At 36.2% G+C, this 14,890-nt stretch overlaps 1 protein-coding gene across 3 annotated transcripts in view; it reads right to left on the bottom strand.

Annotated features, from left to right (window-relative positions):
- FGF12 (fibroblast growth factor 12) overlaps positions 1–14,890 on the bottom strand; it is a 396,654-nt gene that overhangs the window by 23,521 nt on the left and 358,243 nt on the right. For all 3 annotated transcript variants that reach the window (XM_065943215.1, XM_065943216.1, XM_065943214.1), the window contains exon 4: positions 1,645–1,843. In XM_065943215.1, coding sequence (XP_065799287.1) covers positions 1,645–1,843 — 199 coding nt within the window. The remainder of the gene's footprint in view (positions 1–1,644; positions 1,844–14,890) is intronic.

The following is a 14,890-nucleotide window of genomic DNA, read 5'->3' as shown; positions in this document are numbered from 1 at the left end:
GAACAATGGTTCAGATGAACCCATTTTCAGTAATAGAAATGCAGATGTAGAGAATGGACATGTGGACACAGGAGGAGACGGGGAAGGGATAAATTGGGAGATTAGGATTGACATGTATACACACCATGTGTAAGATAGAGAGCTAGCGGGAAGCTGCTGTATAGTGAAGGGAGCTCAAGTCCACGTTCTGTGATGACCGGAAGGGTGAGATGGGGGTGGGTATAGAAGGGAGCTGCAAGAGGGAACTGATTCACTTCCTTGTACAGCAGAAACTAACACGACATTGCAAAGCAATTATACTCTAATAAAGAAAAAGAAATAAAATGTAAACAAAGTAATCTAATCATGCATGAGAGACAGATTTAATACAATGTGATAATTTCTAGCAGAGAGAACAAGATACAATAATAAGGTAACAGAGTGTTTAATTCTATTTGAAGGAAGTCAGGGAGGCCCTCATAGAAGCACTGACTTCTTGAATTAATGTTTTACAAGGTCTGATAGGCATTTCCCAGACACATGAATAAAATTTTGTGAGAGAGAAGGGCAAAATACCTACATAAGGCCTAAAACAGTAAAAACATATTGCAAACATAAAAAAAATGTAGAAGAGAAGAAAGTTCTGTTTTGTGTGGTTAAAAGCACAGTGTGTGAGGGGAGGTTTGAGAGGGACTAGAAGCTTCGAATGTCACATTTCCCCCCAGAGCTTTGAACATGGTACTGATTTACCAAATGTCTGCTGATGGTTCTAGTCCTCTGGGATCTATAGCAGGCACTGTCTCCCTACACTGTCCCTTCTAGATATGGGACAGCAAGCCTGGCTAAATCACAGAATAGCAATGCACTGTCTCAATTTTCTCATTTCTTCAGACAAGGAAGATGAACTAATGTTGTAAGTGATTATAATGTGACTTCTAGAGAAGAGTGTGTATTGGTAAATGTCTAGACCACTACTGCTTTTTTTAGCTTGTATTAAAAAGCTTGACTGAATATAGTACATGCACGGTTACTCCTGTGGTATGTGTTTATCCTACTTAGGGAACAAGTTGCCAAAAATGGATTTCCTCAGCATTAAATTACTTAGTCCACTCATCAACTGAAATAGATGAGCACCATATTAAATGATCAAGGGAGGGGAAGGCATAGGTTCAGTGGGGCAAGATAAAATGTAAAAACTATAATATCACAGTAAACAGAATAATTTCTTTCTTTAAAAAATACAAAGAAAAATGAATACATCAGATTGTAAAATGCTCATGATAATGTAGCAATTAGGATACTAACATATTTCTAAAAGCCTTGATAAAACTTTAAAGCACCATAATAGTATTATTGGTTTTTCAAGAGTATAGCCTGAGAAATGAAATCACTGAGTTCATTAAAGAAAGAAATTATATTCCAAATGGTCACTGCTACTATTTTTCTACTTTCAGGAAATTCTAGCCTCTATATTCAAGCAGTTTTTCTCTAAGTGCCAAGTATTTGTAATAGATTTTTTTTGATAGGAAGTAGTACTGTTGTATTTTCTGAATCTTTGTTCTAATCTGCTGCATTAAAAACAATCTCCCCTGAGTGAAAGGACCAAGAGCAGAACTGGCATCAGCGCACAGAGCTGGGTCTAAAGAAAAAAAGTTCAGCTCATACCTTCAATAGGTTTTGGTACAAAATGTGATGAGGGCTTGGTTTTCTTCACTCTGTTCCCCTTCATAATCTGACCTTCCTTATTGAGTCCCAAAAACCAAGCTCGGCCTGATTCTTGCTGACGGTACAGTGTGGAAGAATAGATCACATAGTAGTTTTCAAACACAGATTCCTTAAATTTGCATTCTGGAGTGAAAACATCCTGCAGAAAGATAAAAAAGAAGAAATACAAAAGAGAGAAAGCTTTTAATAATACATCAGCAATAAGCCTGAAATACAGGCCCTCTGTTCAGAAGAAATGAGAAACAATTGCATGGAATTTCTGTTAGCATGTGGTTATAAAGATTTATCATACAAAATCAAGAAACAAGATTTCCTTTCTAAACAACTTTTTTACTCCACAGAACACAATTGTTCAAGCTTGACTCATTCTTTGGGCTAAACTAATATCATTCAACATTGTGCTCAAGTCCAAAATTAGACCTCAGTACAAATTAAGAGAATGGTTATTATGCATTTTTTTGCCCTTAGCATGTAAAATGTAACACTGGAAATCAAAATATAACACAACCACACACATGCAGGCTTGAGCAGATGGTTTTCAAGGGAGAACCCTATATATTCATAAATCTGTTAAACAGCCAAAGCTTATAACATAAAATCGCTAGTATACTAGCTGTTTTCTTCATGTCAGTAACTTTCTGATTCACTTCTTTGAAATATTTTTTTACTTACTAATCAAGATTTCAGGTAAAGATACCCAGGAAAATATTACTATTACATTGTTTGATCTCTAATGAAACATAGAATGAGCAATTTAGTTCAAAAAGGAACCTTAGTAGTCCTCTACCTCATCTCTATCACTTGATAAGTGACCATCAAAAGATTACATGATTAATATAAAGTTAAACAACAACAAAATAATTGCATCCATGCCAGAACTCGTATTTATTGCTTCATAATCTCAAGTTCACTTTTTCTGCCTCTCCAGTTCACCTTTTCTACTTGAGTCTTGTTCAGGGACTTATAATGAGATTTTACAATCAATAAAATTAAATTAAATTCTAACAAGCCAATTGAACAAAATGCATTTCATGGAAAGAAGAAATTTCTCCCCTTCAAAGAGAAACAGAAGAAAAGCAAATGTGACTGCATCTTCTTCAGTAGTAAACAAGTAAACAATCCTTCAAGTAAACAAGAACTCTACATGACAAACATATTCACAACAGTCACTGTTATCCTCACTAAGTACTAGAGGAATCTCTTCCTTGTAACTCTTTCAATCAAAGATGGCAGTGATTTAATGCAATTTCATATGGGGTTAAGTTACTGAGGAATAGGTAGGACTAAAGCTGTTAAAACCATGTCCTTGGAGGTGATTCCTCCAGACTAATCCTGTAGATTTATCTGCAGAGAGCTACAGTGATGCATCTATATGGACAGATGAAGGTCTTTAGTGATAAAGAAACCACTGAAAGGACTCTGTTCATTTTATTTTTTTTCCATTTATTTTTATTAGTTGGAGCCTAATTACTTTACAATATTTTAGTGGTTTTTGTCATACAGTGACATGAATCAGCTATGGATTTACATGTATTCCCCATCCCGATCCCTCCTCCCACCTCCCAGTCCACCCGATTCCTCTGGGTCTTCCCAGTGCACCAGCCCCGAGCACTAGTCTCATGCATCCAGCCTGGGCTGGTGATCTGTTTCACCATAGAGAATATACATGTTTCGATGCTGTTCTCTTGAAACATCCCACCCTCGCCTTCTCCCACAGAGTCCAAAAGTCTGTTCCGTACATCTGTATCTCTTTTCCTGTTTTGCATATAGGGTTATCGTTACCATCTTTCTAAATTCCATATATATGTGTTAGTATACTGTATTGGTCTTTATCTTTCTGGCTTACTTCACTCTGTATAATGGGCTCCAGTTTCATCCATCTCATTAGAACTGATTCAAATGAATTCTTTTTAATGGCTGAGTAATATTCCATGGTGTATACATACCACAGCTTCCTTATCCATTCGTCTGCTGATGGGCATCTAGGTTGCTTCCATGTCCTGGCTATTATAAACAGTGCTGTGATGAACATTGGGGTGCACGTGTCTCTTTCAGATCTGGTTTCCTCAGTGTGTATGCCCAGAAGTGGGATTGCTGGGTCATATGGCAGTTCTAATTCCAGTTTTTTAAGAAATCTCCACACTGTTCTCCATAGCGGCTGTACTAGTTTGCATTCCCACCAACAGTGTAAGAGGGTTCCCTTTTCTCCACACCCTCTCCAGCATTTATTGCTTGTAGACTTTTGGATAGCAGCCATCCTGACTGGCATGTAATGGTACCTCATTGTGGTTTTGATTTGCATTTCTCTGATAGTGAGTGATGTTGAGCATCTTTTCATGTGTTTTTAGCCATCTGTATGTCTTCTTTGGAGAAATGTCTGTTTAGTTCTTTGGGACTCTGTTCATTTTAAATGGCTCAAAAATTATAGGCCCAAAAAATGAGACTAAAAAATATGAGAAGGGAAATGGAAAGGTGGTTTTATTAAAATAACATTTCAACAAATTTATTATATTGATAATAAAATATGATGTCACAGAATACTCTCAGTTTTAAGTAAACTTAGTGGCTTAAGAATCAGAGAAACAGTTGACTATGTGGTGCCATTTCATATCTGCTAAGATGGCTGTGTCAAAAAAGGTGCATAATGAAAAGTATTGGTGAGGATTTAGAAGAACTACAATCCTCATCCCTTACTGGTAAAAATGTAAATAATGCAGCAGCTGTGGGAAATAGTTTGGTAGTTCCACACAAGGTTAAACATCCAGTTACCACATGATCTAGTGATTCTACTTCTAGGTATGTACCTGTGAGAAATGAAGATCTATGTGCATATGTGAACTTGGACACAAATATTCATAGGAGCATTATTCATAATGTAGAAACAATTCAAACATCTATTAATGAATACACAGATAAACAAATGTGAAATATCCTTAAAATGAAATATTTAGCCTTTAAAAAAGATAGGGTACTGATTCATGTGACAATACAGATGAATCTCAAAAACATTAAGCCAGACACAATAGGTCACATGTTGTATGATCCAATGTGTATGAAACGTACAGAACAGGCAAATACAGAGACAAAACATGGATTAGTGGCTGCCAAAAGCTGAGGAGATGGGTAAATGGGAAATGACAGCTTTCTTGGTGAGACAAAATGTATCCTGGGATTAGACTGCACAACTTTGTGGAAAAGAATTGAAGAATATAGAGTAAAAACATGCATTTTAGGGTAGGTGAATTATAAATAATTAAAAAAGAAAGAATAAAATAAAAAAAGAAAGAATCATAAATAAAAAAGAAAGAATCAGAGCAATGAAGTGACTAGAGAGAGTGAGGGGAGAAAATGAAACTATAGTATATTCCTTGTCTGGCAACGCAAAACATCCTAAATTATAGTCCTTTGCTCTGGACAATGGGCTCTCTTATGACACTGTCTCAATATTATTAGGACAGAGCTTAACAACTGTCAAATATGGGAATCAAAGTGATTCAAATTAAATTTATAAGATAAATTAAAAGTCCTGGCTTCCTTCTAGTACTAGGTAAAAAAGAGTTAGAAAAAGCTAAAAATTCACTACAGATTTTACTAGCTCTATTTTTAAAAAACAAATCCAAATAATCCCAAGGCTTTTGTTCAATACTAATGAACCCTAGATGCTAAGGGACTCTTCAAAACTCAATGAACAAGTTCTACATATAAGATCTCAGACCTTATAACAGGAATTAGGAGAAATATAGGGGACAAGGAATTGTGTGTAAAAACATCTTATCATACATGTAATACCTATTTAACTCACAGAAATATGAACATTTGGAGATAGATAGAAAGCTGCTTAGTGATAGTTCAATTTGCTGCCTTTGTTTAACAAAATAATGGAAGCCCATGATAGTGAAATAATTGTTTTATGAGTTGTAGGATATTAGCGGCAGATCCAGACCCTGGGCTAGAACCTGGACTCTGGCTACCAGTTCAGTACTTTCTCCAGTGCCACACAATGCTTCGTTCCTATTTTGCCAAGACTGCTTTAGGTGCCAAGCTGTGGATTGGAGGCAAGTCATCATTAAACCCATGCCCACCTGGTATAGTTATTACACTGTATTTCATACATATTTTTATTTAATAAATAGTGAGTTTCCATTTAGTTTCAAAACTGTTTAAAGTCAGCTCGCAGAAAAGCAAAAGTCCAGAAAATTGGGCAGAGACTAAAATACTGGGGCATGAGCCAGTAATTAAGCCTGCAGCACAGATTGAGCTTTAAAATTCTGAGCTGGCAAATGGAGATCCCAGACAGAGCACTCCAGGTCATAATCAGATGTAACAAGTCAAGTGGAGTATCCCATTTAAAATTATAAAGAGGCGATGCAGAGTCAAAATTCAGAAATGAGGCAGTGATAATATCTGGCCAGTGGTGGGCCAGGGGAACATTTCAGGAGGAAAAAAAACGGCAAAAGCTTCAGGCAGGCACTTCTGTGGGGGCAGAGCCACTCTCCTAGAAATGGGGGGGAAAGCCTTAAGAACACGGAGCTAACTTGGGCAGTCATTCTAAGTGCAACCTGTACAATATGTTCACAATTTTCATTTCAATATAAAGTTGGGCATCAAAGAATTTACATCCTTGTGATTACCACACTATTAGTGTAATGAGAAATCAAGAGTCTTAAACTTGAAATAGGAAAATTGGGGTTTTACTTCCAGACACATACATATCAGCTGTGGGACTTTAGTTAAGTGGTTAAACTTCTTTGAATTTAATATTTTCAATTGTAAGTTATTTTAAGGAAAATAAGATGATGGCTCTGAAAGCATGATGTAAATGCACTTATAGAATTAAAAAAAAAACTCCAATGCACTATTATTCTTAAATTTTTTTCTTATGGCAAGAAAAATAGAATCAATCATGTAACTAGACATCTAGTTCTGTGTTTTGTCGTGTGTGTGTGCGCTTAGTTGCTCAGTCATGTCCGACTCTTGAAAACCTCACGCACTGCAGCCTGCCAGCCTCCTCTGTCCATGGAATTCTCCAGACAAGAATGCTAGAAAAGGTAGCCATTCTCTTCTCTAGGGGATCTTCCTGACTCAGAGACCAAACGCAGGTCTCCGGTATTGCAGGTGGATTCTTTAAGAACTGAGCCAATAGAGAAGCCCCCAAATACTAAAGTGGGTAAGTGTATCCCTTCTCCCATGCATCTTCCCAACCCAGGAATCAAACAGGGGTCTCCTGCATTGCAGGCAGATTCTTTACCATCTGAGTCACCTGGGAAGCCCTGTATTTTTCACAGATGATTATATTTGTTCCAGCATCCAGGACCTTATACCGTAAATTAAGCTTTATCCTACACAGATTGTTCCCACTATAACTAAAACAAATAACATGTATCCATATTTTTAAAAATCAGTGAAAGTTTTTAACTTCAGCTTCAGTTTTCATTCCAATCCCAGAGAAAGGCAATGCCAAAGAATGTTCAAACTACTGTACAACTGCACTCGTCTTACATGCTAGCAAAGTAATACTCAAAATTCTCCAGCTAGGCTTCAACAGTACGTGAATTGTGAACTTCCAGATGTTCAAGCTCGATTTAGAAAAGGCAGAAGAACCACAGATCAAATTGCCAAAATCCACTGGATCATCAAAAAAGCAAGCGAGTTCTAGAAAAACATCTATTTCTGCTTTATTGACTACGCCAAAGCCTTTGACTGTGTGGATCACAGTAAACTACGGAAAATTCTTCAAGAGATGGGAATACCAGGCCACCTGACTCACCTCTCGAGAAATCCGTATGCAGGTCAGAAAGCACGAGTTAGAACTGAACATGGAACAACAGACTGGTTCCAAATAGGAAAATAAGTACATCAAGGCTGTATATAGTCACCCTGCTTACTTAACTTATATGCAGAGTACATTATGAGAAATGCTGGGCTGGAGGAATCACAAGTTGGAATCAAGATTGCCAGGGGAAATATCAATAGCCTCAGACATGCAGATGACATCACACTTATGGCAGAAAGTGAAGAAGAACTAAAGAGTCTCTTGATGAAAGTGAAAGAGGAGAGTGAAAAAGTTGGTTTAAAGCTCAACATTCAGAAAACTAAGATCATGGCATCTGGTCCCATCACTTCATGGCAAATAGATGGGGAAACAATGGGAACAGTGACAGACTTTCTTTTCTTGGGCTCCAAAATCATTGCAGATGGTGATTGCAGCCATTAATTAAAAAGACGTTTATTCCTTGGAAGGAAAGTTATGACCAACCTAGACAGCATATTAAAAAGCAGAGATATTACTTTGCCAACAAAGGTCTGTCTAGTCAAGGCTATGACTTTTCCAGTAGTCGTGTATGGATGTGAGAGTTGGACTGTAAAGAAAGCTGAACACTGAAGAATTGATGGTTATGAACTGTGGTGTTGGAGAAGACTCGAGAGTCCCTTGGACTGCAAGGAGATCAAACCAGTCCATCCTAAAGGAAATCAGTCCTGAATATTCCTTGGAAGGACTGATGCTGGAGCTGAACCTTCAGTACTTTGGCCACCTGATGCGAAGAACTGACTCATTTGAAAAGACCCTGATGCTGGGAAAGGTTGAAGGCAGGAGGAGAAAGGGGTGACAGAGGGTGAAATGTTTGGATGGCATCACCGACTCGATGGACATAAGTTTCAGTAAGCACCGGGAATTTGTGATGGACAGGGAAGCCTGGTGTGCTGCAGTCCATGGGGTCACAAAGAGTCAAGACACGACTGAGCTGAAAGCTTCTAACAAAGACTTGGGCAGTCATGTACATTCAGAAGAAGCTCTGAGGTTATAAAAATTATGTTCAGAATGACAATAAATCTAATGTGTAATGGAGACAGGCAGGTTTTGAGCCAAGGTGATAAAATCCTAGACTTTCTCAATAGATAATATGTAATTGAATTGAATTGTAATGTAATGTAATTATAATGTAAATGTAATTCAATTGTAATTGAATATAATTGAAACAGTAAATAATTAGTATAAAGAGTGTTCTTTTTCCTTTTGTAAAACTAACTACTATTTGTGCTTATCTCATGAATAATATTTGTTTAAGTCTATAGACCTGAGTGTTCAGTTCCCTTTTTGTACCCCCTTTTTTTTGTACCCCTTTACCTAGTTACATAGCAAGGCTCATAGAATAAATGGTTGTTGATGAAACAAAAACATTTCCATATGCACATCATGTATGTAAATCTGTGAAATGCTAGGTTTATTTGTCACATTTACTACTTCAAAATCTTTCCAAATCTTTAAGTTGTTTAGATTAAACTGACCTTGATTTCAGTAGAATATGAATATGACCTTTGATAGTGCTTTGGAATTAATTTTGAGCACTCACCTATTTTAGCAGCATTTGCACAACTTTTTTTTGTTTTGCTACTGCTAAATCACTTCAGTTGTGTCCGAATCTGTGCGATCACATAGATGGCAGCCCACCAGGCTCCCCCGTCCCTGGGATTCTCCAGGCAAGAATACTGGAGTGGGTTGTTCTAGCATTGTATAAATCATTATATGTCCAATTTTTTTCACATTCCAAATGCCTATTCACCCGAGTGTTGTCTTGGAACACCCACCCATTTTATTCCAGACAATGAGTGAAGAATGAAACACTACTTAAGATCAAGGCCACCACTCAGGATCCTTTTCAGTCTCTGCCCATCCATCCAATTCTAAGCTACTCTCTCCAGAATTCTCTCTGATCTCCATCTTCATAGTTTCACACTCTAGCTTGATCCTTCTCCTGTTTCTTTCTGTTCTCTCTGTACTTGGATCACTGATATCCCACTCAGGTTCTGGCTTTTTCTATGAGTCTCAGGCTCTGTCACTGCACAAGATGAGACCCTTCCTTCTTAGCCAGCCTCTAAGTGTGCCCGCTGCCCTTCCATTTGAACAGCATTCTCCTTTAAATGTATCATGAGGAACAAGGAGACAGAAATTTAGGGAACTTGATGGCTGTAAGGCTAAAATGTATTTCTTTCATGGTTGACTACCACTGCCAACAGTGTTTCCATCACACACTAATTCCTCAACAAGCCCACACTTTCTAACCCTCAAACTGTACTTAGTTCAAGCTGTCCTCTCTACTTCTCTGTGTGGTAAACTAAAGAGAAATGCTCTCCCTTTCCTTAGCTTCTCATTGTTTTACTTTTTTTTAGTATAATATTTAATGCACTTTGTCTTGTATCATAATGGTTTTTCTTGTTCCTATCCTAAACACTGAGAGCTCTTGCTCACAAAGACACAGTCCTTATCAGAAGTCCAGCATATGTAACACTCAACTTATTCTTGTTGAAGTAAATAATAAAAATATGTTAAGGAAACCACAAAGATTATGTGATAAGATGAACTGAGTAACAGTATTAACTCTCTTTATTGCATGATTTTGATTGTGCTATTTAATTTTTATATATCTTTGTTTATCACCTATAAAGTAGGGGCAATAATTCTCATGTTTAAAAACTTGATGAAGATACTTAATATCTGCCTTTTTAGCAAATTCCAAATATACAATATAATATGGTTAACTATAGTCACATTCTTGTACATTAGTCTCCAGAACTAATTCACCTTGCATACACTAAAATTTTGTACCCCTTTACCAACATCTCCCCATTTTTCCCTCCCCCAGGTTTCCAACATTCTACTTCCTGCTTCTATGACTTTGACTATTTTAGATTCCAAATATCTAAATTCCACATATTTGTCTTTCTGTATCTGATTTATTTCATTTTCCCCAATATCTGACAAGTTGTAGCAAATGGCAGATTTCTTTCCTTTTTAAAGTTGAATTTCATATGTATGCTATATACCCATATATCTATATATCATCTATTATCTATTTATCATCCATCCATCACATTTTCTTTATCCATTATCTGTTGACCAGTATTTAAGTTGTTTTCTCATCTTGGTTATTGTGAGTAATACTGAAATGAATTTTGGAGTGCAGATATTTAAGATCCTGATTTCATTCTCTTTGGATATGTTACCAAGGGGTATTGTAGGATCACAAGACAGTGTCATCACAAAACACACACACACACACACACACAAAAAGAAAGAAAATGGTAGCTATGGATATGCTAATTTGTTTGATGTGATGAGTATTACACAATGTATATACATATCAAATCATCAAGCTGTCAAATTTTTAATTGCCAACTCTCTCTCCATAAAGTTGGAAAAATCCACCATGGGTTACATTTAAGTACAGCTAAAATGAGATCACAGATAATGCCAAGTGTTGAAAAGGATGTGGTGCAACTGGGTCTCTCATATGTAACTGATGGTAGAGTAATTGGTAAAACCACTGATAAGCTATTTGGCAGTATTGATATATATAAGTATATCCTATGATTGACAATTCTATTTTTGGATTTATACCCCAATGAAACCTGTCTAGCTATCTATTTATTAATCAATCAATCTATCTATTACTATCTTTATCCCCCAAAAGACATGCACAAGAATGGTCATAGGAGCACTATTCATAACAACCCCCAAGTGGAGACAACCCAAATGCCTGGGTATGTAATATATTCTGACAATAACATACTACAGAACAATGAGAATAAAAAAGCTACAACTATAATAATATGGATGATTCTCAACAACATAATGTGGAGAAAAATAAACGAGCTACATATTATTTATTTCAATTATATAAAGCTCAGAAGCAGGTAAAATTAATCTATTGTAGAATTCAGGGCAGCTATAACTTTGTTCACAGAGAGTAGTTAGTGAGATGAAGCAAGGGGAAGACTCTGGGGTGCTGGGCATGATGTGTTTCTTAGCAAATCAGTTCACCTCTTTGAATTTCAACTCCTTTATCAAAAAACTGAAGATACGTTTACTACTCACGGGGCTATAAAGATCAAATTATATAACCGACATGCAAGCTATTTGAAGACCCATACAATTACTTGAAATCATTTCTTTTATACAGAAGACTCTGACTTTATAACTTAAAACATAAAAGTTTCTACATTTTATGGTGACAATTGCTTAGAATACATTTTTTGAGAGGAAAAGAATGTTATGTGATTTAACCACAAACACTTTTTGCTCCTTCTAGCTTTACTAAATGCATGTTAAAATGCATGCTTTCCAACTCAAGTAGGAATCCACAACTTGTATAATTCTGTATGATTAATATAATTAAATGGTACCACAGTTATGACTCATCTTCATCTGGTTCTTTGTAGAGCACCATTTCTCTCTCACTGCTCCAGCTCCAATAATCATGGGACGAAAGTGCACTGAATTAATGAATACTCATTGTGCTTCAGCCACTGGTATCCTTGTTGTTTCTCAAAAATAACAAGCACAAACCATCTCAAGTCCTACACAATTAATATTCTCTGATCTTAGAAATGTCTTCAATTACATATTAACTGGCTTGCTGCCTCATTTCCTTCAGGTCACTGCTCAAGTCTGACTATCTCAGAGACCTCCCCTGATTACCTTACATAATTTAGCACCTCCTCCTGTCACCTTCTAATTCTTCACCTTGTTTTCTCCTTCACAACTGAACATTACCAGAATAAGTTTTATGAAGGTAGTTACTATGTTATATTTCCCTCAAATTCTCAACAGTCCTTGGAATTAAAAACAAATCTACTCCAAAAAATAATATGATGAAAAGACATCCTGAGATCTGTATTTTTATTCCTGTATATCTCTAATTTGTGTTCACATTGGGATGATTGTTTTCCTCCTTAGGCTCCTTGTTCCCCTAAATGAAAAAGTGCTGTTTGTTGTACAGGCTACCTAAAATGTTTTTTGACTTAAATCTTCTATAGCTTTATCATTCATATTAAATAGTCACATAATTTCTTGAAATTAAGCAATCAAGATAAAATTTTGTTATTTCAAAAACAGTGATTACTTACCAGAGAGAAAAGGTAGTCATATATTGTTATTAAGAAAACAAAATGTACAAGAAAAGGTAATATAAGAAAATAAACTTTGCTTTTATATAGATAATTATGACTATTTAGTCTCCTTATGAAATGTAAAAATTACTGATTTTTCAAACATATGCTAGATACAAGGAACTCTCTTGTTTTGATTTTTTCCTTTCCAATTGTAAACCAAAATCTAACCTCTTCTTAGTGTTCAAACACATCTTTCCTGTTCGCTGTAAACTTTGCTTATTGGGTTGTTTATAAAGAAGGAATCAAGTTTGACCATTCTTGCTACACAGTTTACATCCAACAATTCCAGTGACCCACAGTTCCTTTAGTCTTAAGCTTTGGATATTTGGCTGTGAAGCTTCTGGTTCGCTAATTTCATTAGTGACTTTTAGAGGCACAGAGCTTAAAAATCTTTGGACTATTAACAGCGGCTTTGTTAACTGTGTTGTCAGACATAATGATATTAAATCAAGCAAGAGAACTATTGCTTCCCAACCTGACAAGAGGCAAAGAAAATGCTGAAATACATTATCTTAAATGAAGCATTTTAAAAAAACTGAATTGCTTTGACTAGAACAAGTCTAATTTTATAACTGAAAAAAACTGCCAATATGGGAATCTTTATATACTTTTGAGATATATATTTTTTACTGGAAAACTCCTGAGTTAACTTCTCTAAAAGTTCTTTGTTAACACTTTCTTTGCAAAATCTTACAAGGAAACAGGGTAGATTTATATCATCATAAAATAATGAAAACTGTAGTGCACTGGAAACATAATTTTGGAGGCATATAGACACAAATATTCATCTCCCTGATTTTTAAACTTGGACAAGTTACTTAATTTCCCGAAAGTTCAGTTTTATCATCTGTAAATTAACACTAATCATACCTTCACTGTAAGGTTAAGATTATTAAACAAGAAAATGTAGGTATGCTTGGGACTTCCCTGTAGTCCAGTGGTTGAGCCTTAACCTTCCAATGAAGCAGGCTCGATCCCTGGTCTAGGGGCTAAGATACCACTGTGGCCTCTCAGCCAAAAAACCAAAATGTAAAACAGATGCAATATTGTAACAAATTCAATGAAGACTTTAAAAAAAAGATCCACATCAACAACAACAAAAAAATCAAAAAGGAAAAAAAAAAGACAACAAGGTTATGCAAAACACAGTACCTGGTATATTACTTTCTTTGCTTTCTCATTACAATTTTCAGGTGATATTTGATATCACAAATGAGAATGGGTTCTCCTGAGCAGTAGGTTGAGAAAAGTCACTTTCCTTATGGAATCTTAATTATGTGTCCTGAGTTTCTCTTCCTTATAAAAGGCTAATCAAGGTTATACTGCTTAAGGTTCAATTTGGTCATCTACTTACAGGGCACACAGATAAATGTGACCATTTCTCTTTTTCTAGTGGAGGATGTCTTTGACATTAATCTGAGATAAGTGATGTGATGATATTACTATCTAATGAGGTGTGATACAACATAGCCATCATTTGACTTACCCTTTAGCCAGAAGCCTGCAAGTCTAGCAGTGGAGTGAGCAGTGGGAATTAGAAGATCAGTGGATAAGGGAATATGAAAGTGAAAGTGAAAGTTGCTCAGTCGTGTCTGACTCTTTGCAACCCCAGGGACTATACAGCCCATGGAATTCTCCAGGCCAGGATACTGGAGTGGGGAGCCTTTCCCTTCTCCAGGGGATCTTCCCGACCCAGGAATAGAACCAGAGTCTCCTGCATTGCAGGTGAATTCTTTACCAACTGAGATATCAGGGACACCATAACGGAATATATCATGCTGCAATTTACTGTTATCACCAGAATTATTTCCAGAAGTCTGAATGTTCTAGAGACAGAAAGCATACATTGGGGGAACAATGCAATTCTCCAATTAAAATCATTAATTCTTATGAAGTGACCATGTACACAGTATGTAACCAAATACCCCTTTATGATTGAGTCTGAAAATCAAGACAGAGGGTATATTGAATACTCTCAACACATTTATGTAAGAGGCTGTCTGCCTCTGGTGCCTCAATCTCTGTCTTCCTTTCTGGGGATAAGGATGAAGGTAGGAATGTTTTCAAATTCCCCTATTTCAAGTTAAACAGTGTTACATCTTTTAGAAAGTCACTTTGAATATTCTAAAGGACCCCAGAAATATCAGCTAAGCATAGAAATATGTTTTTTAAAACATGAAATTCCCCAATTTAAAAAGTTTAATCTGCCAACTTCAATGAAGTCACAATAATCAAT

This window comes from Muntiacus reevesi, chromosome 8 (genome assembly GCF_963930625.1).
Source record: "Muntiacus reevesi chromosome 8, mMunRee1.1, whole genome shotgun sequence".
NCBI lineage: Eukaryota > Metazoa > Chordata > Mammalia > Artiodactyla > Cervidae > Muntiacus > Muntiacus reevesi.
This window is presented reverse-complemented; position numbering and strand designations above follow the sequence as displayed.